This window comes from Aspergillus pseudotamarii, assembly GCF_009193445.1.
Source record: "Aspergillus pseudotamarii strain CBS 117625 unplaced genomic scaffold BDV38scaffold_98, whole genome shotgun sequence".
In the NCBI taxonomy this organism is placed as follows: domain Eukaryota; kingdom Fungi; phylum Ascomycota; class Eurotiomycetes; order Eurotiales; family Aspergillaceae; genus Aspergillus; species Aspergillus pseudotamarii.
This window is the reverse complement of record NW_022475112.1, coordinates 67952-94256: the sequence shown is the minus strand read 5'-3', so window position 1 is coordinate 94256 and position 26305 is coordinate 67952. Positions and strand designations below refer to the sequence as shown.

The following is a 26305-nucleotide window of genomic DNA, read 5'->3' as shown; positions in this document are numbered from 1 at the left end:
TAGTAGTACTAGTCTTAAGTTGGACGGTAACGAGCCGAAGCTAATGGGAGGCGGTTGGTTTCGATGATGCATGACGCTGGGGCGGTGGAGCAGGCGGTGTGCACGTGTTGCTGCATCGTCCGATCATTTCACCAACGGTCCACCGTTATCTGTACAAGAAGTTGTGTGTGTCTCCCTTTAGAAAACACCTCGAAAACCCTTGACAAGGCCTTCCGTACAGGTCCGACTACTAGTAACAACTGTACCGCGTTCCTAATTTGCTGCGTGACTAACTCGTGTCACAATGTATCCGTGATTTAAAGCTGCTCTATTCGACAGCGCTTATCGTGATTATCAATGGCCCACTGGAGAGAGGAGTACTCCGCCGCTTTGGCGGCTCGCGATCGACGAGAAAAAGCCAACGTTGCTATCTTAAATGCCTGTACGCCTTGGAGGGACAGCTGTGTCTGGAGCGTAATATTCCTACGCGGTTTCTCATACTCACTGACAAACCATCCATTGCTACAGATACACAACTTGCCGATCGGACCGGCCGTATAGCAACAGCTGTCAATAGCACCCAAAGCTCTGCCCCGACAGAGAGCCACAATGATATTCCCCAATCCCTAGTGCCAGACCCCAAGAAACAAGGTGTAGCGTCGTCAGGACTTTCTCTCCCGGATGCTTTAGCTGCAGCGCGCACAGATCTATCTGAGGCGCAACGGTCCCGATCAGAGCTACAGGATCGGCTTACTCGCACAACGGCCGAGCTGGAGAAACTGCGAAAACGAGGCTCGCAGGACACACGTCGCATTAGTGCACTAGAGAAAGAAGTTGCTCAGTCGCAACTACGACTGAAGGACAGGGATGAAGAGTTGAAGGGGAAAGCTAAATTGCTAGATGTACGACACTTTGCTCTGTACCCGACCGGATCTGTTGACTAACCTATTATCAGGATTTCCAAGATGAGCTTGCATCTCTAAACCTGCAGCTCAATATGGCCGAGGAGCGGTCAAACCGGCTACAGAAGGAAAACCAGGAGTTAGTCGACCGTTGGATGGCAAGGATGGGCAAAGAAGCGGAGGCGATGAACGAAGCCTCGCGATTCTCATGATTTTTACGAGATTTTGTGACAGCAGAAACAACTCTTATTGTTTCTATAACACTCTCAGACCGGGGTAATATTGCGGGCTTCCTCGAGGCTATATCCAGATCTATATCAACCTTTCTCTATACCATATTCATGATACCCACTTATTCACCGATTCCCGATGGCGCGCAATTCTAGCAATGCAGTATCTTGTACGATGTGCCACGAAAACCCAGAACATATCAGGAGAGGACAGAAGGGGTCCCTGGGCACAACAGGTGAAGAGCCGAAAACAGACATCCCAAAGAAATGAAGAAACCATGCCAACATTTATACAAGAATAGTGGTATCATATCTTCGAGACAAGTAGCTATTTCCAAAAAGAAACAAGAAAGAGGAAATATAAGAAAGAAAAAGGTAAGAATAGGGAAATAATACATCGAAGAGAGGCCTACAGGGAATTGTATGTAGTATTTATCAACCCAGGATAAACAAAACGTACCAAAAGTAAGAAGGGGGAAAGATACCCAAAACCAGTTTGTTGGTGACCGCGCAGTGAATAGGCGGGCATCTCACCCCATGCTCTCTGCAAAAGCTCTCAATCTAGAGCTGTCTTTGGTAGCGACGAAATAAGTGCCACCAACGTCGGTCCAGCTGACACTGTTGGACCAATATTCCCTCTGCTTTACCTTAAGAAGATTGATAGGCGAATTTAGATTCCGAGACTGGATCTTATGGCCTGCAGGGACGAATGACTTGAGGGACACGATTTGGCAACCCTCTTTCATGTCTAGAAAGTGGTTGATCAACTCGTTGTTGAGTTGCGGAGTAAAGGCCTGGTTGTTGATCAAGATGACATCTGCGCGCTTTAGGACATCGATGATACTCTGTTCTTTGAGGAAATCGCCCCGAACGAGATGTGTTTTCCCTGGTGCAATTCCCCATAGGCGACATCGAGCCTTGAACTCAGTCTGCTGGAGCTCGGCAAGTTCACATGCATTCTGCATCATTTCGCAGCCCCAGCTTTCACACCCAATCTCCAGTGCCGCCTGCAAAACAACGTTACCCACGCCAGATCCTAGATCGACGAAAACCTGGCCCGACTTCAATCCCGTCTCTTTGAAAATGGTACTGATGAAACGAGGTAGCAATTCTCCGTAGACATTGTCCGTTCCGTTCTCATATTGACGGAGTGATTCAACCCGAGGTGACACAGTGCGCGAATAAATTTGGTTTAAAATCCTCTCGACGAGTGGTAAATTCAGCCGATGAGTCGAGTCTAGTTTTTTTGCGATACTACCATCGCGCCTTAATCGTTCAATCGCATCATTATAATCCGTTACAACAGTTCGAAACTCCGCTTCGGACGCGTGGGCGAGCGCTCGTCGTAGTCTTCTCTTAATCCCGGTTGACTCATTATCAAAATAGTCCACCTCGTCTTCCGATATGTAATTTTGTGACACAGTTTCGATGACTTGGAATATATCGTCGATAGGTCTAAAATCATCTTTGTCACGGGGTACAACAAGGTTGTATCTGTGGTACGAAGTAAACTCGTTAGCAAATCCCGCGTACCATCAATGCTATTTTTGCATTTTATCATACCTTTCTTTCGGGGAAGCGCTTGGATACTGTAACAATATCTCGATAGGCCGGTCCGTGCCCCGAAAAGCTGGTTTGAAACACCCCGCCTTTTGGACAGATGTGATGTCGGCTGCATGTACTATCGGCAATGACTTAACTCCTGCTTCGGAGAATGCCTTCAAGGAACGTAGCCGCCTCTCAAAATCTGGCTCCGCACTGTCGCCCGTTCTCGCGCGCTTACGAACTTCGAACGACGTATCCGTATCACTGGAATCATCATCACTGGAAAGTCGCTGTTCTGGAGTTTGTCGCTTTCGATTCTGTGACGGAGTGTTCAATCGCCGTTTCGAAGATGTAAGGTCTGGATCTCTCGAGACTGACCTGCTCCCCGATCCTTGCGTCTTCTTCGGCTTATCAGAGGGCGAGGCACGCGATGATGTACCGGGAGTCAGTGATGACGTTCTTGAAGGAGGCGCAGGCCGTGTCTGGACAATTTTACGTATCTGAGGCTTCTTTGGCTGTAAAGAGAAGCCTCCTCCTTTTTGGAGGTGGTCAAAGAATCCCATCGAGTAAAGCTGGACGCGCCGCACTCAGGCGGGGATGTACTATACAAAACCAATATATGTGACGATATATGGATAAGTGGGGGGAGCAGTTAAAATATTTGAGGTAGCATATGTACTGGAAAAAGCAGAGAAAGAATGTCTGAAAGAATAGAATAACCAGCGCGAAAATGCAAAACGAGTAAAAAGAGGGTAGAAAGAGAAAGAAAAGACCGTTGACCGAGCGGAAATGTCAAAGAAAAGAGCCGCGCAAAGCCTTAGCCAAAAAGTTGCGGCGATCGATAAAGGTTCAGCGCCGCCACTCTGGACCGCATGTCTTTTTAACCTTAGGCACACCCGCTGTCCGTCGACTCGGATCTCTAAGCCGCCCTCCCCGCGTGTACTAATAGTTGCTTTCCCCTGTATACATTATCTTTGATGGAATCTAAGCACATAGCATACGGATTCGCTGACACAACAATTCTGTACATGGATATATATAAAATGCTGTAATATGCGGCTTCTATACATACACACCCCTCAAATGGGTATCAAAATTTGCTGGAACTTAATTACACCGGCGGGTCACGACGCATGGTATTCGTCTATATGACCTTCACTCCCTTTACTTTTGTTTCTTCTTCGCAAGACGCTTCTGGGCCCGAACATCCTTCTTCATACGGGAGTCCACAATCTTATATTTGCCCTTCACCCCGCGTGGACGACCAGAGATACCCCTGTTGTTGCCCTTGGCCACGACTAGCTTCACCTGCTGCTTAGGCTTCTTCTTGGTCGCCTTGCTCATCAACTTCGAAATGGCCTGTGACTTGTCACGTTCGCTGAGTGCCTCATCATCTGCCAGCAATGCAGACTTCTTGCGCAGTTTTTCCAGCTTCTGCGCAGCCTTGAACTTCTTTCGACCCTTGGCTTCCATGACCTTCTTGATTGGTCGAGCGTTAATGGCACGCATTTTCTCCTTGATTGCAGCCGCAGCAGCCTTGGTGATGGGTCGATTTTGTTTACTATGCTTTGTCTCGTCGTCGAGGAACCACTCCGGTAGACCATCAACGTCTCGGAAAGAATACCGATTGAACCCATCATCCATCACGTCATGAGACTTCTTTTCACCACTAGCCATCTGCTGAGCCAGGGCCATGGCTTCCGCAGTGATAATATCGATGTCTATGTTTATGGTTAGCAACAGCAGAAGCAACCATATAATCTGATATAGTAACACTCACCAAGTTGACCATTCTCCTTCCGAGGCTCATCGAGTTCCTCAGGTTCCTCATCCGAAGAGTCCAAGACCATTTGCGTGCCTGTCTTCGCATCCTTTGCCTTCTGCTTCTTGGAAACAGGATTCTCGATCTCCATATGGTCATTGTCGTCCTCGTTCATCTCAGTGACACTATCCTCATCAGCATCCTCATCCTCAACGTCATCAACATCCTCTAAGCCCTGGAAGATGTCCTGGTCAAAGAACATTGCAGCATTATTAGACAGTGTTCCATTCTTCGGAGGTGCAACGCTCGTCGCATTCGCTGCACCAAATTCGGAGTCTTCGTTATCTGACTGTTCGTTACCCGACTCCGAAAAGCCCTCCCACTCATCGGCTTCGAAATCTTTCCTGGCTTTCTTGGCTCTAAGTTTCGTATCCTTGTCCTCTTTGCGATCTTGGTATTGCTCGTATAGTGAATCAAGCTCTCTTTCTAGTCGATCGCCTTCATCATCACTCTCGGCATCGGCATCGGTTTCTGAATCTTCACTTTCACTCTCAATCGGCACTTCTTTCCCAGCAGCGATTGTATCCCTGGCACCCTCTCTCTCGACACGTTTAAGTGAAAAGGGTGCATCATCTCCAAGGGGACCAATTTGCTCCATACCAATATCCATAGGGGTTGTCATATGCATCTGCATGCGGACGATCTCCTTGCGCTTCTTTTCATTCTCCCTACGTCTCTCCTTTTTCGCCTTGGAGCTTTCCTTCTCCCGGAGTCGCTGCAGTTCTTCCTGAATGGCCAACTCTTCATCCATTGGGGCAATTTCGGCCACTTCCTCGGGCTCATCCTTTTTGGCCTGCCCTCCCTTCTTCACGACAAGACCAAATTTCTCACGCACTTTCAATCGCCACCGTAGTAAGTTGCGGAATTCCTTTTTGCCCAGCACTTTCAAATCTTCACAGCACGTGCGAATTTCATCCGTCGTTTCTTCCAACCGGTTGAGTGTGCTCAATGCGATATCTCCATTGAGGGGCTGTTGAAAGCTAAGTTTGTTGTATTGGCCGAGAATAGCAATTGGGTCGGTTGTATTAATGAAATCGGTGACAGGTATCTCCTTAAATTGCGTCCAATCGCCTTCCTCGTAACCATCTCTCTTGCGCTTCTTCTTCTCAGGGTCAAACACACGAGCCTCGTTATTTGGGGTTGGATCAGCCAGTTCCGCGAATACGTGCTTCGGATCAAGGAACTTAGGGTCCATGCGCTTCGGTGCCTTAAAGCCACGGCAGACAACGAAGATTTCGGCGGAGACATTTCGAGACGACGGGGGCTTTGTGGCTTCCACCGACGTGAACAATTGCTTGAAAACCCACAACAACGCATTGTAGTCCTTAGACCGGAAGACTTTAGTGACAAAGGTACCGCCCTCAACCAGGAATTCCGTAGCCAATTTCATCGACTGCAAGACCAGCTCTGCTTGCGAGAAAGCGTCCTGAACCCACGCTGTACCAACGTTTGGAGCACCATCATGAAGTACTGTATCCGCCTTCCAATGTTTCAAGTGTTGTCTGATAGTTGTGCGACACTTCTCGGTCGTGATATCGCTCTGGAAAGTGATAACTCGTGGAATTGGCTTTATGGGGGCGAGATCGACACCGATTATAATACTTTGAGCGGGCATACACTCCGCAGCCACTTGACACCATGACTATGTATTGTTAGAAAATAATGTTGGTACAAAAGATTCATCCACACTTACACCTGGTGCAGCACAAAGATCGAGAACGACCTTGCTCTTCTCCAAGAAACCATATTTCTTGTTCAGCTGGATCAACTTGAACGCAGCTCTAGCTCTGTACCCCTTCTCCTTCGCAAGGCGATACCACTTGTCCAAACGACCCTTACCATGCTACTCGTAATCAGTAAACGGGTTATCTTCTATCATTTTTATAGAATTCTCCAGCGTACCTTCTTCTGGATTGCCATTTTCAAAGACGGGTAGTCGAGGCAGGCTCGACACAAAGACCCGAATTGGCAGAATGATGGTGTCCTGGTAGACTGGTATTGATATAAAAAACCAGAGAAAAAAGTTATCGGCCGCCTGGATCTCGAATCCACACCGCCCGTGGAATAATTTTTTTTTACCCTTTTCTGTCAGATGTGGCGGTGGCTGATCACTAGCCACATAGCTATAAACCCTAGGCACCAAAGGCGGTCAGGAATCGGGATTCCATGTGACGTGATATCACCTCTATTGGGCCGACTAAATCTCTCTTTTCCCCCGTGGCTTTGACTCGACGCAGATCATCAGCAGGCACCACCACCCCATGGCTTATCTTCGACTCCTGTAGTTCTGGAGGCCCCTGTCCTCCAAATTTGCTCAACAGATTCTGTGCAGTTCATGGTAATGTTTTACATTCTACTTTCATGGCGCCCACGGGTTCTCGCAAGAGAGTAAAGTCCATTCCGTCAGTTGCGGAATCACAATCGTCAAACGATGGGACATTACCGTCGAATGACAGAGGACGCTCGGGCTCACTAAAAAAAGGGGGCAGTCGAGTAAGTTTAAGAATTTCGTATAATTTTACAAAGTTCTTTATTCTACTGCCTTTCTCTGTATTCATTGGTAGCTGATTTAAGGGTTGCTCTCATAGAACTGGTACCCAGGAGCCTGGCCCGTTTCCAAATCATCTAAAGCGGCCCCAGTTACCGAGGTTGCCCGTGAGAGCATCTCGGTTGCCCAAAACGTAGCTTCAAGTCTCTCTCCCTTGCCAGTGTCGCAGCTTGCCTCTCCTAAACACCCCCGAAATCCTTCTCTGCAACTTACCAGAAAAGTTGGCGCTTCGACTCGCTCGCTTCCTGCCGACGCCACCACAACCCGGATCAATATCGCATCCGATGGCACTGCGTCTTCACCAGCAATAGAAGCCCAGCCCTACTCTATTGCTTCAGCAACCGAATCAACAAATAAAGAGTCATCAAATGACGAAGGCGCCAGCACGGGACCCAACATTGATAAGGATCAACCGGATGTTGCGACTGAGACGAATGCAGGGTCTGGGGAGGTAGAAGCTTGTCAGGAACAAACGCCATCGCAACCAAGTGGGTGGTTTTCATGGGTCTGGGCCCCTTCCAGGATTGAAACCCCTCCTGATAATTCCTCGGAAGATTCAGCCCCCCCAGCCCTAGTGGACCAAACTGCGGAAAATCAGACTTCAAAAGAGGAGGACGCTGCACCTGCTAATCAAGATCAAGAAGACGAAACAAAGCCTCCTGAAACGGCAGAGATTGACGACACAGCACATAAGCGATCTTGGCTCCAGATGTGGTACGGCTCCTCGTCGTCGAAGGGTTTAGATGAACCCCACCGTGAGAACCCGCCAGCAGTTGATGAATCGACACACCCTGCTGATACATCGCCTGCATCAAATGAAAATGTGGACGAGCCCACCGCAGATAGTTCAGCAGATGAACCTACTAAAAGCGCTAAACCATCAGGCTGGTCTTTCTGGTTCAGAGAGACTTCACAAGACACTTCGCAGGCGAAGTCCCAGGAAGTACAGTCTATTGAAGCCTCTACTATCCAGGATTCCATAATAAAGAAACCCAAGGATGATCTTGAATCCGAGCTGGAGCAAAAAGTAGCGCTCTCAAAGAAGGGAACTCTTATGATAAAGTCTCCCAAAAGCAGTTCTGCTCTTCCGGAACAGGTTGTTTCTGGGCTAGATTCCAGCTCCACTGCTCCTGCAGTGAATACGTCCGAAGCAAATGCTTCAAAGCATCTACAGAAAATTTTGCCTAACCAAGTTCTTCCGCGTTTCAGAGACACCTTCGCTTTGCAAGAGAAGCCTAGTCTTTTACAGACGATAGGGCGATTCTTGCACTACAACAAGGAGCCAGACAATAGACATGTTTACATGATTAAGGACCCACCAACTATTAAAAGAGCATTGGTCATAGGAATACACGGGTACTTCCCTGCTCCGTTAATTCGGAGTGTCCTTGGTCAGCCGACTGGTACATCTATCAGATTTTCGAATATGGCTGCAGATGCTCTTCAAAACTGGGCAGATGATCATGCATATACGTGCGATATTGAAAAGATAGCGTTAGAAGGCGAAGGTCGCATTGCTGAGCGAGTGGATTTATTGTGGAAGCTACTGCTGAATTGGATGGAAAAGATAAGGCAGGCTGACTTCATACTGATTGCATGCCACAGTCAGGGTGTTCCTGTTGCAATAATGTTAGTTGCGAAGTTAATATCTTTTGGGTGCCTTAACGCTGCTCGGGTCGGTGTATGCGCCATGGCTGGTGTTAACATGGGGCCTTTCTCCGATTATCGTTCACGATGGATTAGTGGCTCTGCCGGTGAGCTTTTTGAATTTGCATTGCCTCATAGCCAAGTTTCAAAGGATTATGAGGTAGCGCTTAAAACGTCTCTTGATTTCGGTGTACGGATTTCATATATAGGAAGTATCGATGACCAACTCGTTTCTCTAGAGGTATGTGCTTCCAGGGTTCATCAGCAGCTTTTGTGAAACGGCTAATTTTAGTTTCTAATGGCAGTCATCGCTGTTTTCGCCGGTGGCTCATCCGTATGTCTACCGAGCAGTATTTGTCGACGGTAGAGTACATGCCCCGAGTTTGTATGTTGTTCCTACTTCAAGTGCTTACGCTTGTTTTTGGAGCCGTTGCTGATATATCTCGCAGCTTATCACATTTGGTTGGGTTTGCTCTTAAGCTCCGAAATCTTGGACTCCCAGATCATAGCCTTATCCGCGAATTGAGTTCGCCTTTAGCAGGTAGTCTGTATAGTGGTGAAGGCCACTCACGTCTCTATGATGACGAAGCTGTGTATCGGTATGTTACTTTTGCTCGAGTTAGAGCTCATTAAGCTAATGTTGTCTTAGGCTGGCTATTGAATTTGCTCTGGAAACGTCGAATGTCCAGGATGCAACGCTTAGCATCAAGCGAAGCCCCCCTGCTTCGTCCGTGAACCCTTACATCCTTCCGTTCGCCATGCGCGGCCTCCTTGAAGAAGAGTACGTCCGACGCGAGCTTTATGAAGAAACGATGGAACTTCTACGACAGTTTGACGACTGGAAACCGACTAGTAAGGTTCTAAAGGATGTAAAGTTCCGATTGGAAGGTATCCGCTCAAAGCTTTAACCGCAGTTCCACACTTGACACATACCCTCTCGATCAGCACTTCACTGACAACTACTAAATTCTGCTCCCAGCCTAGCGTGGTTTGCTATTGCACATCTTAGGCAGAGTTTTTTTTTTTTTTTGTGTACACTTCGTACACATCTTTGGGTGGAGAGTTGCAAAGAAGAAGAAAAAATAGAGCCCATTCCTATGCAACGGTGGGTCTTAAATAGAATACCTTGCTTCTGCTGCACAGATATTGATTACAATATTGGGAACATAATAGATGTGAAATATCTCACCCTTCCTATGAACCTGATGCGCTCTTTAGACATGGATACTATTATAGCTGCCATTGGTAGAATATTTGAAAGGAGATGATTTTTCGTAGTTATCGTCATTAAAAATGATACAGGCAAACCCCCGTGTTCCGTAGCCCAAAGATATATAACGCCGCATATGAATATTATAAGGGGTTCACTTTTTGTTTGAGTTATACTTTATCCATCGATCCCAATTCCGATGTACCAGATATCTAACCCCATGGAAAAGAAGTATCGCGCCCCACCGCGATGAAGCAAAAGAACGGTAAAATGGGTATGAGAGCGAACTCGACAGTTAAAAGGAAACAAAAGACAATAGGATAAAGAAACCAGGGAGAAAATTATGGTTGAGGGAACGCCGTTTGATATGCACCTTCGATTTCATCTAGGTTGATGGTTAGTCTGCGGCACTCATGATATGTATGGAGCATGCATAGGAATATGACCTACCTCTCATGCCGTCTAACGCCTCAAAAGCCGCCGCATAATTGGTCACGGTAGCAATGATTCGCTCTAGTCCTTGTCGGAGTTCTTCGATCAATCGATCCGAGGGAGTAGTCTTATTCCCATAGTCTGGTGACAGCTGCTTTTCTACGCGCGCTTTGTAGAATATCATTAGCATAGCGTAGCTGCCTTGCATCAAACAGCAGGCAAATGATGGCATAGTTCGAGGAAGCTGGTTCGGTGGTTGTAACGTCATCCCCCGCGGGCTCTTTGGCTCGTTCATAATTGGTTGCGGTATGGGTAGACTCGGGAACATGCGTGAGATCAGCAGAGCAGCCCTAAGGCAAACTTTGGCAGAGTGTTGAATGCTGAATGGGAATCCACTGGTAAACGAGTATTGGGAGATCGACTGATAATCCGAGGACGTAGATGAAGCGGTGGAAGGGGTGTACTCGCTCGACGGCTGTTGAAATGGTTCCAAGCCTCCGCATGAGCATCGAATGTCAGTGATTCCATTCTGCGCTCTGGAATCTTTGGCAGAATTACATGCTGCTAGGCTGTTGGAGTTGGCTGCGGTTAGGTCACAATGTTTCTTGATGAAGATAGGGATGTCTGAAAATGCTCTAAAGCGGTGGGTTTTTATTTGTGCGCTAGAATAAGATCAGTGATACGTTGGAATGCGATTTCTATGCAAATACCTACCTGGATAACTTGATCCGTGAGATTGAACGTATACTTTGAGCTGTTGTAAATTCCATACCATCACTACAGTTCAAGGACGGAGGAACAATAGGAAGCAAGTTAGACTGTGCCAATGCTGAGCTTGCCCACGTGTCGAGCTGCTGCATCCGTTCGTAAATGTAAGGCATATTGGTCCTTGTTGAAATACATTTGTTCAGGTCAATTACGAACTGAGTTGCTGAAACTAGCACTTGCTGAGCTTGCATCAGAACAGCCCAACCCTGTAGATCATGTTAAAGGTTGCCCCTTCAGCTGAGGTCCGCACAGAACCTCCAATTGGTGAAAGGGCGCAGGTGAAACTTACATCTGGATCAGCGGCAAAGCGCGGGTAAGGTGTTACAAATTGAGGATCGTTCGCAACAATGGCCAGCGGCTGGTTGACCTCGTTAACGGCTAAGCCTTCAAAGGAAAGAGAGAGGCGGTATATTCTTGGGGAAAAACTCACTGTTGTGCTGACAATCGACCCTTGGAGAACGCAGTAATACTATGGTAAGAATCAAGGTTAGCGGAATAGACATGATTCCAATCAAACCAGACATACTGTCATCCACCAAGCTCTTCTACGAGCTTCCGCGAATTCATCATACTCTTCTCCCAAAGAATGCAGAGACATATCCAGCGCGATCGCCAATGCCTGACCCGCACGGTATCGCATTTTAAGCAGGTTTCCTCGCTGAGTGTATTCGTATACGGAGAGCACCAACAGCGCAAGAATAGATTCAAGTTCCACGGGTGCATGGGGGTGGAAGCTCTCCCTGTTGATGAGAGGGCGTTCGCTTGAGAGCGCCTGTGATGGATCGGTAGAAGAGGCATGGAGCTCACAATCTGCTTCGATGCTAGAATTGGCCAATTGGGAGAACGTATGTGCATATGTCCTACGTCGGATAACAGAGGCAGGAGATGAGGGCTCCAGGTCACTCGGATGGGGTATGAGGGCCAAGACTGCAGACAAAGCAAGGCTAAGAGGGGACCGTGGTCTGTACAATAGAAGAGGTTCTTCTGTCGGAGATTCGGAATAGGAACCAACCGCATCCAATGGCCTGTCTGGAGAGGCCGGGGCTACCCTGGGCGGAAGAATAGGGAAATAATGATGAATAAAGTCGTAATAGGCGTTGAGTCTGCCTGGGAGATTAGAAGGGACCAGTAGTCCGGTTGGGGCAATGTAAAACCCACATGTCGTGTTCAGAGCCGTACGTCCTTACCAAGGACTGAGTTGATATGTTAGACGGCGAGGGGGTTGGCTCCATTTGTGCAGGTGGATGACCAGCATCGTGGGGGATAAAGAGGTCAGCGAACATTGACTGAACATCCGACGGGAAATCCAAGCTTCTCAGCCCGGCCCCTGGTACCGACAGCCCATCGATCTGACCAAACATGCCCGTCGCTGTACCCGAGTGAGTATTGGTTGCTTTTAGCTCTAGGATTTACCCATCATCACGTACACTCATCAAAGCCGGATGCTGCCGGGTGAATGGTCGAACTGTGAGCATCATCTTGTGGAAAAAATCCTTCCGGGGAGATGGAGGATGCCCTTTTCTTCTTCCTTGGACCGCCTCGTTTACTAGGCAGATAGGAGCATTTCCTTCTTTTACCGAGGCACTTTTCATAGAAGTAACTGTCTCAGTAAACGCCTTTATAATGTACTTTGCGGGGATAGTGTATGGCAAAGTGGAGAACATATTGCGACACGGGGGAACAGACACCATTCAACAAGAGCCAGAACAGACATAGAAAAGAAGCCCGAACAGAAACAAGAAAAGTAAAAAAAAAAAAAATAAAATAAAATAAAAAAAAAGGGAAAATGGGGGAGGAAAAAGCGAGGAGGGGAGCTAAGAAGAGACATGAGGATAACTGGAGAGAATGAGACATAGAAAGACCTACATTGGAACAAGGATCTTGTCCATCACAGCGCGTCCTTGAAGCACGACTGTTTAGGGAGCATGTGTCAGCCCAGGTCCGATACAATAGGGGACAAAGCACCTGGTAGTAAGACAGGGACTTTGTCTCACACGGTGCATGATTGTAGTCCAGATCCCAAAAACCGGGCGTTGTCCTACGGTTGGTCGTCATGGCCAGAAGCATTAAAGCAAAGGAATAACGTACCAGGAGAGACATGCTACTTTGACTGGTGGTTTGGCAAATTTCTTTCGCACCACGGTGGGCCTTGCGACCTTGGACTGTGTAACTGTGGTGGTTCCGTTGTCATGGAATTTCTGGAAGTTCTCCAGAACCATGGCGATTGCTTTGAGCAATTTGAGAAGTATAATATAGTAGTAGTGGTAGTCTAGAAACGAACCGGCTTTGCCAATGTTCAGTTGGTGTCATGCAGCCGCAACGATCGATAACACAGGGGACTTCAAGACTTTCACCGCGAGTGTTCCCGACATTGATGACTAGTAGATACTCGGATTGCGCATCATTACTAGGGGAAGCATACGACAACGGGGATCCCTAAGGTAGTGTTTATTTCGATACCCGAAGAGGTGGTCTGATATACGCCGTACAGCGTCGAGAACTGGGGTGTAGTACTGGGGCTTAATCATCCATAGTCAAACGATTCAAATCCCGAACGCTCACACTTCGGGATTTGCTTTTGTCCCCAAGAAAGCGTAAATGTGGCGGACGATTCGCGCGATTAGTCAAAAAGCATGTTCCTCTTGGTTCCCCTGAATTGAAGCTTCCTCGAATGTCGTAGTCAAAAAAAATGCAATGCATTGATCCAAAGCTAAAGTTGAGTTATGAAAACAAGAAACAGAACTTCTGCTCTCCTTTGCTTTTCGCTTTCTCTGTCTCTCGCTCGTTCGTTCTTCCGTCCGTCTCTGCTCAATTTTTCCTGATCAGGTTAGCTTCCACACTCATTTTGCTTTCTTTGTCTGCGTTAAACCGCTTTCGGACGACATCGACGGGGCCATGGCCTGATCGCATATATCACGTGATACATACATACATACATACATACATTGTCATATTCGATACGGGAGTACTCCGTATAGTGGTTACATTACTGACTGACACCTGGAACTCATTACTAGTATACATACCGGTGGCTTGCCACGTTTACACACACACACACACACACACACACACACACACAACCCAAGTTAATCACGATTATCCCCTCATTTATCATGTCTGCGAATGATCAATTCACATCTTTCCTCCCTGCCCTGTACAAGAACGAATAGGTGAGATAAAAGGGGTGAGCGAACGAAAAGCCAAGTGACCCAGGGAGATCGATAGATCGATTTGATAACAAGGCGCCAGAATGGTTAGCTTGTGCCTTGGAGATCTCGGGGCAAAGGAGGACTAATCGATCGACACGCCTTAGGTGAACTCTAATTGAATGAAGGCCCGCGCCAACTTAAGGTAGGTACTACTAGTAGGAGGTACACGACACGCCATTCCCGGATGCATTCCGGTCCAGAATGGAGATATCCGGTCGGCAACCTTTGTCGACTCCCGTCCGTACGCAAGGATACACTGGAGCCCGATTATCTCCGAGTATTCACCGTGATACGCACATTCTGGTCAGCTGAAGATACCTATCAAATCAATCCAAGGCGGGTCATGTTGACACTACCGTACAGGCAACTAGTAATGTCCGATCCGACTAGTGCGAACTAGGTTCTTACTCTAACTACTGAGGTAGTATTGCTCTCGAAATAGAATTACTGTCCTCCATATCTGGATCATCCTTTACGAATGATATGGAATGGAGCCCACCGCCACGTCAGGAATGGAAGTCAATATCGCGTAAACTAATCCCAGGCACACGCTTCACGCTGCCCCAGACACTGTCCGGAACTTTCACAGGCAGTTTGTGTCCCTTCAATTGCTGATCAATCAACCACATCCCAACAACGAATTCCTCTCTTGTTAGGAGCCCAATCTTTTGTGTATCAACTAGATCCCAGATCTGCTCCAGCACGAAGGATTGGAGGCGACTCCGAGACCAGATGTCTCGAACCACGCTGTTCACTACCATCTCCGAGGCATTTGAAGGCCATATGTCTCGCAGTGGATCATGTTCGGAACATTGCCTGTCCACTTCTTCTTTGGTAGGAACGAGGAGCCCCTTATTGGCCGCCCATACGCCCTCGTAGCGTTTTCTCTCCTTTTCCGTAAGCTCGCTCCGCCATCTCTTCCGATCGCCTTCGTGATGTTTATGTGGATGTTTCCGTATGATATGTGTTCTATGTCGGTGGTGACTATCATCTTCATCGTCGGGCTTAGCAGGGTTTCGGAGTGTATGTCGCAAAGGGCTGGATGGGCTCCGAGATTGGGAAAACTCTCTCCCATTGTTGTGAAGACGTAATATTGAGCGCGACCTTGGTTGTCGGTGCGGAGGGGGAGGTGGTGGATCCTTTCTTGTAGGTGGTGCTCGGGAGGATGCCAATGATGATGCGACAATTGCATCTGAAAGGGCGCCTTCACTCAAACTAGTAGAATCATCAAGCACACTCGGAGTACTGCTATTACGTCGTCGATCGTAAATCGACGAAGCAGTCGGGCTTAATGATCGGCTTGGGACATCATTCTTCGCCAGAAGGGCTCGATGATTACTTAAACCACCGTTAGGCGTGGGTGATCCGCCAGGCCGTGGAGGCAATGCAGGAGCTTTCTCATTTGATGAGGTAGATATATCCTTGGAGGGGCCGAAGGAGCAAGGACTTAGTGACTCGAGGGAGGCCTTCAATTCACTGGGCTGCCCGCTTCTGGTGGCAGGTTCCGCTGACCCTGGGCCGCCTGTGACTAGTCGTGATTTTCGAGGTGCTGGGGGTATTGGACGTGACTTTGCCACTGCATGTCGCGTAGAGTCTAGAGGTGTATTAGGTGGTTGTATGATCGGCTTTCGACGGATAGATAAATCTCGAGTCGGCCCAGCTTCCTCATCCCGTGAGTGTCGCCCGATCGGATTATTATTCGTTGCGACGCTCTCGGCTGAGCTTGGCCTGAACGCTTTCACATCTCGTACGTTATTATCGTTCTTTGGCTGGTGTCCATTTGTGCCTCGTATCACACCACTATCTGTGGTTGGTGCTGTATTTTTCCTATGCAGAGGGAGATGTTCCGCAGCAAACCGGGCGGCGATCTGCTGAGGGGATTCCGGTCTAAAAGTTGCTGGGCTCTTTCGAACGCTCTCGAGAGCATTCTGAGAATGGGCAGTATACCTTCCGATCTTGTCCTTTACGGAACCAACTTCGGGTGGCACTTCGGCTTCAATATCGGGACGGGGATCCGGGCCGAGATCATAGCTGTTGATATCAGCGGCTTCTCCGGTTCTGTGGGCGACTGCAGGCGAATTGCTTCTAGAAGCGCTTGTACGAAAGGCAGTGGTAGCACCTTGCAAAGCTGTCACAGAATTATGAACATGGCCAGGAGATAAATGGGGAGCTACCCGCTGATTCGGAGCGGGCGACGCCATTCATGAGACCCGATTGAAGTCGTTGAGATGTCAAGGGAAGATGTGCAGTGCTATACGTTTCATACAAATACTAAGAGATCCCAAAAAGGCATACTTGATCCACTCATGCATATAAATACCTGGAGAGAACTGATGTTTGTACCTACGGCAACAAATTAAAGACAACAAATTGAGCTCTGCTAAGAAGTCATCTGCGGGGCTAGTCTAGACCAGGTAATCGGCTAACCATCTACGGAAATAGTAGTTCTGGACCGCTCGAGGAGGAGCATTTTACTACGGAGTACAGAGTACTTTGTATGAAAATCGCAATAGTAACCATATATTAACCGAGCAGCTCATGGCATACTACATTCTACTTAGCAAACCAAATTCAGTTACTCTATCTCTAAAACTATTGATTGTTCAGAATCATGTTATATTCAAGCAATATACACTTAACCAATCTGCCTTCTTTTCCCTTAATCATATTTTGTTCTTGGAATTAACCTTACTTTCCCTCCCTTTTTCTCCTTTTTCCACATTTAACCGAAAGGTAAGACAACCGGCAGTGCGGGGAATTTCGACCAATGCTCATTGTCCAATCACGGGGTCCCCACTCGTACTCTTAGTACAGGATGTGAATTAGTATTCTGGAGAAACGTTCAATTGACCCAAATATTCTTCCCCGCTTCTAACCCTCTCAAGTTGCCCTGCGACGTAATCCAGCCCGAAGTTGGAACTAGTGGTTCGATCCACTGCCTCGAAAGATTGTTGCTTGAAGAACTTTCATCTACCTGCTCCCGATCAGGGTTCGAATACCTCAAGCCGGCCGATCATAGTGATGAAATGCCAGCATCGCACGGTCTTTCGTGATGCACCTCTCGCCACTTTTGTCATACGGCGATCTGTTTTTCTATCCGAGGTGCCATGCCAAATTCTCAAGCACTGCCTGCCTTAAGGAACAATCGTCCGTGAGACGCCATGTCCCCGGAGAACAGCGACGTTGGCCCAGGTATGAATTTGGTTACATCTTCCTTCCCTCAAGGACTTCCTGAAGTTACCTTGTGAAAGACGTAAGAGGACGCACAGAAGAAGTAACCAAACACGTGGTAGCAGTTGCAAACCGCCATGAGGCCGAAGAAGCGACATTGAGTGATAGGAACAACTACGACCATGAGATACAGCCCATTTCTACGGGCTCCAGTCAAACTGAATGTTCTATCTGTCACAGCATCTTTAGGCGACCGGAGCATTTAAAGCGTCATTTTCGCAGTCATACTAAAGAAAAGCCCTTTGAATGTACGCAGTGCGGCCGGCATTTCTCGAGAACGTACGTTTCTAATTTCAAATAAGCAGAGAACGATTCGGTATCCCATAGATAAGTTACAGCTGACATTGGCCAGTGACACACTCCATCGTCACGAGTTGAGTCACCATACCCTGGGACCAGAAGGGGGGAAGGACCGCACACATCGGATTACGGTAAAGACGTTTCGGGCTTGTTTCAAATGTGCCGTAGCAAGAGTGCGATGTAGCGGAGGAACACCATGCATCCGTTGTGATAATCGATCACTGGAATGTCAATATCCAACCGAGAGACGATCTAAAGCGAAAGCGCGGAAACAGTCATCCCGAAATCAGGACTCTGTGGATGGCTCGCCCGAGGAGCTGGTTTCTGGTCATGCCCGCTCTCCTGCGGCAAATCCAGGCATCCCTCTCGCGCAGGACAAAGGAAAACCATCTTCTCAGATTCCCGGTTACCAACTTGGTCAATTCCAGATCCAGCTGTCTGGGCAAAGCTCTTCCAAAACCACTTCCAGTTCTCGGGAAAACTTCAATGAACACCTTAATGACCCCCAAGATAGCCGACGCGCTTCTGAACCAGGGAATTTGGATCTGTCTAATAGTAATGGGGTGATAGATGTCGCGCGATTTCCTTTTGATTCTTTCACAGGAGTAAATCTTCAGCAGCTGTATCCGCAGATACCCACGTCGGACATTCGGGCAACACTCTCAGGTGACCAAGGAGCTCGATTAAACCATCAGTTTCAACCTGAAGTACCAGGTTCTAATATCAATATGGGTATGGTGGTTGCACATAACCAACAGTTACAGTTGGGGTTTCCACAGCCCTACTTGGATCCCGCAATGGCCTCAACGATCAACTGGCTTTCGAACGATTTGTTGCTTGATGCGCCCGGTGACCGCCCTACTGCAGACCGTCATCCCCCGCATTCTTCGCAAGGAGGGGCCATCGAAAGCTCCCTGCGCCAGGCATCATGGCTTCCCCCAGTTATCAGCGCGGACCAAACTAGTCCATCTTTACCAGAGCATGTTTATCAGACTCCTTCTGGAAACACATCGCTAGGTACTGATGTCGACAGCCCCAGACACTTTCCCCGTGATGCTGCTCAATCATCGACGCCCCAATCAAGGCCTTGCAACGCCTCCCAACGGTCAGCAAATTCGTACATAGACGGAAGTGGCGCTCGGCTTCCGAAATACAGGCGGAAGCAAGATCCTGGACTAAGGCCTGCAAGTCTAATAGATATCCGGTCTCAGTTACATCGAACAGGCGGCCAGTATAAATTCTCGTTCCCTACCATCCAGGAACTTAGGGAGGAAGCTTCAACTGAGGAAGTAGCCTTCAATTTTCAGATCGAACCTGCAATGTACGACAACATCTATCAGAGTTTTATCCAGCTGTGTTGCACCGAGAATTTTCTCTATCCCAAATTTGAAAACAACGTCTTTCCACCTCGAGAAGCCCTGTCGCAGTTTATCGAACTTTACTTTGACTCTTTTCAGACAGTATACCCAATCTTACATGGCCCTACTTTCAACCCGAATGCATGTCATTGGCTATTGACAATGGCTGTGTCAGCAATAGGCAGTTATGCCGCCGGTATTGATGAACAAGATAATTGTTCTGCGGCGTTTCACGAGTTTCTCCGGCGAGCTATACACATTGAGGTATGAGTCTACCTTGATATCTAATTGAGGGCATCCACTGATTGCTATTAAAGAAAGAGAAGTGTCGTCTAGGAGGAACACCTCTCTGGCTTATGCAGACAATAATGCTAAATTGTGTCGGATTGCTTCACGGACACAATGAGCACAGTAGAGATCTTGCGTTGGATAGTATCGGTGAACTAGTTAATATTTCGACGCGTGAGGGGTTGTTATGTGCTTCCACCCAGTCAAGGCTTCCACCAATGGACACTTCGCAGGACGCTCGTTGGGCTACATGGGTTGAGGATGAAACAAGGAAAAGAACAGGCTACTTCATATGGGTAAGATATAAAAACCGGAACTTGAGCGAGAACATAGTTGATAAAGATACTAGCTTTTGGACTGTACGCTTGCATACCACTTCGAAGGTCGGTTATTGCTCTCCCTTGACGATGGTCAAGCTCCACTACCATCAGACGAGAGCCTCTGGCGAGCAGGCTCCGCTGATGCCTGGAGACGACTTTACGACAAAACTACAGGTATCCCTCCTGTCTCCTTTCATGCGTAATTCTGTCTAACATGCGTCCCTTAGGCCGAGAGGAGGTTTCTCTATACAACGCCGTGCTCACGTTGTATATTGAGAAGAAGCTTGTTGCGAATATAGGAGAATTCGGTCACATCTTGTTAGTCCACGCGCTTTACCACCGCATGTGGGAGGTGGGTGACTATTTTCGCCGGCCTTTGTCGTTCTGGAATCCAACTGCCAAGAAGCAGCCTATGGAGGCTGCGATTCCCTCGGGATCTGTTTGGCTACCGGGTATACCTTCGTACTCGAGGTGGCGTAATAGCGCATGTGATTGCCTGGATATTCTCCATTGGGCGGCAAATAGCACGATAGCTAAGGCATCTGGCCTAGAACACCCGACCGTCCTACATCTTCACGAAGCTCGGATTATATTACTCGTACCTTTTCGTGAGGTTAAGACCTTGGTAACATCACTAGCAACGGAGAAGGTTCGATGGAGCGCGCGCCAGCAGACGATTGAGTGGCATTATATACTTCGTTGGATCAAACACGATCAGTATAAGGCTCGGCTCGCGGTTATACACGCAGGCGCGTCTTTGTGGCATGTGCGAAGATATTCGACCGGTGCATTCCATGAGCCGGTAGCTGTATTTCTTGCAATACTTACTCTATGGGCTTATGGCACGTGTCATTCACAGGCGTTTCCAGATATTAGGCCCCGTAGTGGGCCAGATGAGAACCTGCCCAGCGAGCCCACGTTCTTCCATATTGACCGTCCTTGTGACGATGAGCTGGTTCAGATCTTTGTTCGAGGAGGGCAGGGGATGAAGGGTAATATGACTGGCGTCGGGGATATATGTGCCCCCGAAGGCCCTAGACGGATTCTCCAGGTTGGCTGCGAGACACTTACTGGTCTTATTTCCTGGGGAATATCTACGAGATTTATTGCAATCCTGACAAGGCTTGGGGATTTGATGACGTGCGACAAATAGCCTTGATGTACAGCTACGATTTCTTTCTTTCTCATCTTATCTTCTTTGACAAACTCTTCTTTCTTAAGTTTCCCTAGTGCTCAATACCCTATCATAGCCTAGATTATGTCAAAGAGAAATAGGTTTTGACAATGGTGACAACAAGGGGAGAGAATATACATGAATTTAGAAACCTTAGTTGAAGGCGGTGATGAGCAAAAGTCCATATGATGTCACATGTTTTGGGGCGAATCCAATCGTTAGGTTTTATCTTATCGTTGCCTATTGCAGCCTAGACCCCAAACATGCAGATATAAACTAGTATTCCATGCATCCTGCCCTCGAAACCCAGGTTCACTACCTAGATTTACAATCTAGTCTTTTGTATGCGACATGGATTCTGACGACGATTACAATGCGCCTGCCAATACTAATCCTCGCATTGAAGATGAGCAGTCTGACCTAGATGAAAAGTAATACCGACAACTCTCACTTCCCTTCGCTGGACATTGCACACATTTGCTAATCAATTGGGCGCCAGGTATCCCAACCGCCCACAAAATCATTCCACTACTTTGCCGTTTCATGTTTTGTTCCAGACGCTTTTCTATCCATTGAGTGAAATCAAAAGGAATCCAGCTGGACCTGCGCGCAAGAAGGTCGGCCCTCATGGACTGTCCAGCACTAATCTGACTCCATTGGAAAAGCGGCGAGATGTTATCGACCGCTTCATCTCAAGATGGAGGAAGGAGGTCGGGGATGACATATATCCCGCGTTTCGATTGATTCTTCCTGACAAAGATCGGGATCGGGCAATGTACGGAATGAAGGAGAAGGCTATCGGGAAACTTCTAATCAGAATAATGAAAATTGATAAGAACTCGGAGGATGCTCTCAATCTATTAAACTGGAAATTACCCGGACAGACGACTACGTCCAGCATGGCTGGTGATTTCGCAGGTCGATGCTACGGTGTACTCTCGAAGCGGCCAATGCGCACGGAAGTGGGTGATATGACCATTGAGGAAGTGAATAAGAAACTTGACCTGCTATCCACGGCGTCTAAGGAAAATCAGCAGTTGCCTATTTTGACGGAATTCTACCGACGGATGAGTCCAGAAGAGCTCATGTGGCTTATCCGTATCATCCTGCGACAAATGAAGGTCGGAGCGACGGAGCGCACCTTCTTTGATGTGTTCCATCCAGACGCGGAAAATCTGTTCAGCATTTCGAGTAGTCTTCGACGCGTCTGTTGGGAACTGCACGATCCTAATATCCGGCTTGAAGCTGAAGATAGAGGAATCACGTTGATGCAGTGTTTCCAACCGCAGCTGGCCCAATTTCAGATGCACTCACTGGATCGGATGATTAGCCGGATGAGGCTGACGGAAGATGATCCGGTTTTCTGGATTGAGGAGAAGCTTGATGGGGAGCGTATGCAGCTTCATATGGATTCGAACGATTCGGTAGCAGGGCGTAGAATGTTTCGCTTTTGGTCAAGAAAAGCTAAGGATTACACATATCTCTACGGACATGGCATACAAGATGACAATGGTGCTTTGACAAGACATCTCAACGATGCGTTTGCAGATGGAGTGGAGAGTTTGATTCTGGATGGCGAAATGATTACTTGGGATACTGAACAGGATGCCATTGCCCCCTTTGGCACACTTAAGACGGCCGCATTATCCGAACAGAGAAATCCATACTCGAGCACTACCCGGCCCTTGTTCCGTGTCTTTGACATACTGTATTTGAACGGACGTGATCTGACAAGATACACCCTTCGTGACCGCCGGAACGCATTGCAGAAAAGTATCAAGCCTGTTCATCGCAGATTCGAAATCCACCCTTACGAAGAAGCTACTGGCAAAACTGAGGTCGAGGAGGCTCTGAGAAGAGTTGTGGAAGAGGCTTCCGAGGGCTTGGTACTTAAGAATCCCAGATCACCCTATCGCTTGAATGAAAGACACGATGACTGGATGAAAGTTAAGCCAGAATATATGACTGAGTTCGGAGAGTCATTGGATGTCGTCGTGATCGGAGGGTACTATGGATCAGGTCATCGGGGCGGTGGCCTTTCAAGTTTTTTATGTGGGCTAAGGGTCGATGATGCTCATTCCTCACAAGGAGGATTGGCATCGAAGTGTTATTCTTTCTGCAAGGTAGGAGGAGGTTTTACTGCAGCTGATTATGCAAACATCCGGCACCACACAGACGGTAAATGGCACGAGTGGAAACCCAAGAGGCCTCCCGCGACATACATAGAACTGGCAGGCGGAGATGCGCAGTATGAGCGCCCTGACATGTGGATAAAGCCCGAAGACTCGGTGGTTCTCTGCGTTAAGGCAGCTTCAGTAGCTGTCAGCGATCAGTTTCGTATCGGACTGACGCTACGCTTTCCGCGCTTCAAAAAGCTGCGTATGGACAAAGATTGGAAAAGCGCTCTCTCAGTGCAAGAGTTCCTCGACCTCAAAGCTAATGCGGAACAAGAGCGCAAAGAGAAAGAATTCAATGTGGATAATTCACGCAAGAAACGAGCGAAGAGGGATAACAAGAAACCTCTAGCTATTGCAGGGTACAATGCGGAAGCAGAGGCTCAGTACGCCGGGCCATCTGGACATATCTTCGAAGGGCTAAATTTCTGTACGTTGGAAGGCCGGGTGTAACGTCAAGGCACGAACTGATCAAGTTACAGACATTACAACCGACTCGAACACACCAGTCAAAAAGTCAAAGGCGGAGTTAGAACAGCTCGTGAAGGCTAATGGGGGCAAGTTCTTTCAGACGAGTAATGCTGCTCCTAGCACAATTTGTATCGCGGACAGAAGTATGTGCGCCTTGGGAGACTCCTTGAACCATTAGCGTCAACTCACATATTATGCAGAGACTGTAAAAGCCGCGTCTCTTCAAAAAAGCGGCAAGGTCGATATTATCCGGCCCTCTTGGATTCTGGATTGTATCAAGCAGAGTGAAATTGATGCGGGTTTGCCTGATTCTCTTCTTCCTCTTGAACCCAGGTACGTTAATTCAGTCTGGAACAGGGTTCCTGGTCTACTAATGCGCACCCAGGCACGTCTTCTTCGCGACACAGGACAAAAAGGAGGAGATTGTAGCGAGCATTGATCGGTTCAATGATAGCTATGCCCGCAGTACCACCAATGACGAGCTCAAGGAGGTAAGCATCCCGCTCAGAATAGGATACTATAACTTGCTGACTGTCACAAGATCTTGAAGCAGATGAGCAATGATCATCACTTTGATGTTTCTCAGCATCCCAAAATCGCCCGGAAACTCAACGAGCGTATTCAGGAGAAAGTTAATGCCGGATGGGAGATGCCTTCCGGATGGCTATTCAAGGGTCTAACCATCCTCTTTCCTCAGAATGACAAAGTGGACGGTGCAGAAGTAGACGAGACGCCACAAATCCATCAGAAATACCGTCTCCATGTAGCACGCAACACTGCGCAATTTGCGGGAGCGAGTGTTGTGGGTTCGAAATCTTCGTCGGTTACTCACATCGTCGTAGCTCCGGATAGCTCATCTTCAGAGGTCTCTGCAATCCGCAAATCATACTCAGCAAAACCGGGGATGAAGGTACCACACCTCGTCACTGCTGAATGGGTAGAAGAGTGCTGGAAACAACGGACGCTGTTGGATGAAGAGGGTATGTTGAAGCCCGATTATGGTACACTAGGACTTCTTCCATTCTGATCATTTCCTACAGGGTTCCAGCCTTCTAGAGGTACCTAAAAGGGCACCTCGCATCATCCACACGCACATTAAGAATCAACTCAGTCGTTGGGCATTTCCCATGGGCTTAAACCCAATCCAAATGCGTACACCGGTGCTGCCGGCGATGTGCAACATTCGTTCCCAAGTGTACATACATACCCCCAGTTTTGCATAATGACACACCCACTTTGGAAGAACTGTAAAAGACCACATAACCTATCCTACTTGCCTGGCTACTTGGTTATCTGCAACACTGCCCAAACGCGGAACACGGCGGGAGTTTGCTCTAGAGCACGGCGTAAAGTTAAGCCCGACCAGAGCATCCATCTTCTACCATTGGACAGAGATAAGACCTACAGGGGAGAACAAGACTTGGCCACAATGCAAACAGAGGAGAAATAAGGTCAATCCATGGATAAGGATGACCTGGCTCATGCATTACAGCGTGAATGAATACCATACAGTAAAATAATAAATACCTCGAAGGCGACCGCTGACTAAGATATGACCACTCTGAATATGGTTTAGCTTATGCCGAAGTTTTAGATGTGATGCTCATCGCAATTCAACGTCTAACCCTAATGCAAACCAGGCTTCTTTCAAAATTACGCATAAAATACTCCGATCTCTCAAACCGAACGAGAAAACCTCGTAAGGACCACGCTTACCCATTTCCTAATAGTCACGAATTAGCATTTCGCGTCAGCTTTCATGATAGGTAGTAGTTAAACAATCTCACCGTTCTATAGACTCTGTTGCTTTGCTCGGCCTGGTCGACAACCTCTCTATCATATTATGTCTTGCTCCCTCCCTAAAGATAAAAGTGATATGTGTACTAGCTCGATAGTCAGTTAGCCACCTGCTTATCTGGCAGTATATCCGAGGAATAATATAGATGGGGAATAAAATCCGAACAAAAAGGGGCCCATTGGCATTTTGTCCAGTCTAGGGACGGAGATTAAGTTCCAGTCAGACTCGCGTTTCTACCCCGTCCTTGCTCTTTATATAGCAAGAAGCTCTTCTCACATTAGCCTCATATACTTCTAGGGCGTTTTAAGCTGTAGATGGGATGGGATATAAGCCGACGGCCCACTGTAAATGCTGGACTCGCATTCAGACCAATCTATGCGTCCTACATCGTCTCCATAGCGAGCTGGCAAGTCTAACCCACATATCTTGCCAAGATTGCTGTCAATAATGACACAACGAGCAGAAAAAGTTCTTCTGCAGTGTAGCCATTGTCGCATTGACCAACAATATCCTCCTTATTCATCCTCACTGCAAATTTGCTCCACAAACTGGGGCACCGTTTGCGTTTTTACCGAATCGTTAGCCCCCGCCTACACAAGCCTGGGAGTAAATGGCCTCACGTGTGGAACGCAGATCTGAGGAGGATCAGTGATATACATTAGTCCGGAGGATCTGTTCGGCTTCTTAATGCAAAAAGAGAATGTTCTTAGCCTAAGTTCTTCAGCAGGAAGAGATAATGATTCTGATCTTAAGCAGTGCCCAAAGACAGAAAGGTGCCGGACAAGGATAAGACCCATACAGACTTGCTTCTACTAAAGAGTACACACGTGGCGCGGCTGCGGGTAATATTGTCCAAGCAGGTATGTACTCAGAAATAGAACTATGTACTGTATATAGAC

General features: G+C 47.8%; 8 protein-coding genes across 8 annotated transcripts; 4 read left to right on the top strand and 4 right to left on the bottom strand.

Annotated features, from left to right (window-relative positions):
* Positions 1–70: 70 nt before the first annotated feature.
* Positions 71–1516, top strand: BDV38DRAFT_297503 (ATG16 family protein; the record flags this gene model as incomplete). Its single annotated transcript, XM_032063127.1, has 3 exons — positions 71–163; positions 303–881; positions 935–1516. 3 exons carry the CDS (start codon positions 71–73, stop codon positions 1091–1093), a joined length of 831 nt encoding a protein of 276 aa, XP_031907903.1. The 3' UTR covers positions 1094–1516.
* On the bottom strand, positions 1517–3550 carry dot1 (histone methyltransferase DOT1). The gene is made up of 2 exons (XM_032052927.1): positions 2675–3550; positions 1517–2605 (listed from the first exon to the last, which is right to left on the bottom strand). The coding sequence occupies exons 1-2, from the start codon at positions 3217–3219 to the stop codon at positions 1642–1644; spliced, it is 1509 nt and encodes a 502-aa protein (XP_031907902.1). The 5' UTR covers positions 3220–3550; the 3' UTR covers positions 1517–1641.
* A 19-nt stretch (positions 3551–3569) lies between these two features.
* spb1 (rRNA methyltransferase spb1) lies at positions 3570–6536 on the bottom strand. The gene is made up of 4 exons (XM_032056175.1): positions 6381–6536; positions 6172–6321; positions 4437–6120; positions 3570–4377 (listed from the first exon to the last, which is right to left on the bottom strand). The coding sequence occupies exons 1-4, from the start codon at positions 6396–6398 to the stop codon at positions 3821–3823; spliced, it is 2409 nt and encodes an 802-aa protein (XP_031907901.1). The 5' UTR covers positions 6399–6536; the 3' UTR covers positions 3570–3820.
* Positions 6537–6565: 29 nt separating this feature from the next.
* BDV38DRAFT_263324 (uncharacterized protein) lies at positions 6566–9703 on the top strand. The gene is made up of 5 exons (XM_032056173.1): positions 6566–6971; positions 7067–8914; positions 8979–9058; positions 9123–9272; positions 9323–9703. Exons 1-5 carry the CDS (start codon positions 6840–6842, stop codon positions 9579–9581), a joined length of 2469 nt encoding a protein of 822 aa, XP_031907900.1. The 5' UTR covers positions 6566–6839; the 3' UTR covers positions 9582–9703.
* Positions 9663–12870, bottom strand: BDV38DRAFT_263321 (uncharacterized protein). The gene is made up of 8 exons (XM_032056172.1): positions 12511–12870; positions 12242–12452; positions 11610–12186; positions 11514–11552; positions 11373–11441; positions 11030–11289; positions 10334–10977; positions 9663–10268 (listed from the first exon to the last, which is right to left on the bottom strand). Exons 2-8 carry the CDS (start codon positions 12442–12444, stop codon positions 10225–10227), a joined length of 1836 nt encoding a protein of 611 aa, XP_031907899.1. The 5' UTR covers positions 12445–12452; positions 12511–12870; the 3' UTR covers positions 9663–10224.
* A 1257-nt stretch (positions 12871–14127) lies between these two features.
* irs4 lies at positions 14128–16862 on the bottom strand. Its single transcript, XM_032056171.1, has one exon. The coding sequence runs from the start codon at positions 16491–16493 to the stop codon at positions 14799–14801; it is 1695 nt and encodes a 564-aa protein (XP_031907898.1). The 5' UTR covers positions 16494–16862; the 3' UTR covers positions 14128–14798.
* Positions 16863–17171: 309 nt separating this feature from the next.
* On the top strand, positions 17172–21137 carry BDV38DRAFT_263291 (putative C2H2 transcription factor). Its single transcript, XM_032056170.1, has 6 exons — positions 17172–17484; positions 17586–17802; positions 17876–19445; positions 19499–19765; positions 19819–19963; positions 20017–21137. The coding sequence occupies exons 1-6, from the start codon at positions 17454–17456 to the stop codon at positions 20940–20942; spliced, it is 3156 nt and encodes a 1051-aa protein (XP_031907897.1). The 5' UTR covers positions 17172–17453; the 3' UTR covers positions 20943–21137.
* Positions 21138–21221: 84 nt separating this feature from the next.
* BDV38DRAFT_263286 (DNA ligase (ATP) DNL4) lies at positions 21222–25026 on the top strand. The gene is made up of 7 exons (XM_032056169.1): positions 21222–21394; positions 21463–23567; positions 23620–23751; positions 23809–23941; positions 23994–24099; positions 24150–24588; positions 24649–25026. Exons 1-7 carry the CDS (start codon positions 21315–21317, stop codon positions 24672–24674), a joined length of 3021 nt encoding a protein of 1006 aa, XP_031907896.1. The 5' UTR covers positions 21222–21314; the 3' UTR covers positions 24675–25026.
* Positions 25027–26305: the final 1279 nt, after the last annotated feature.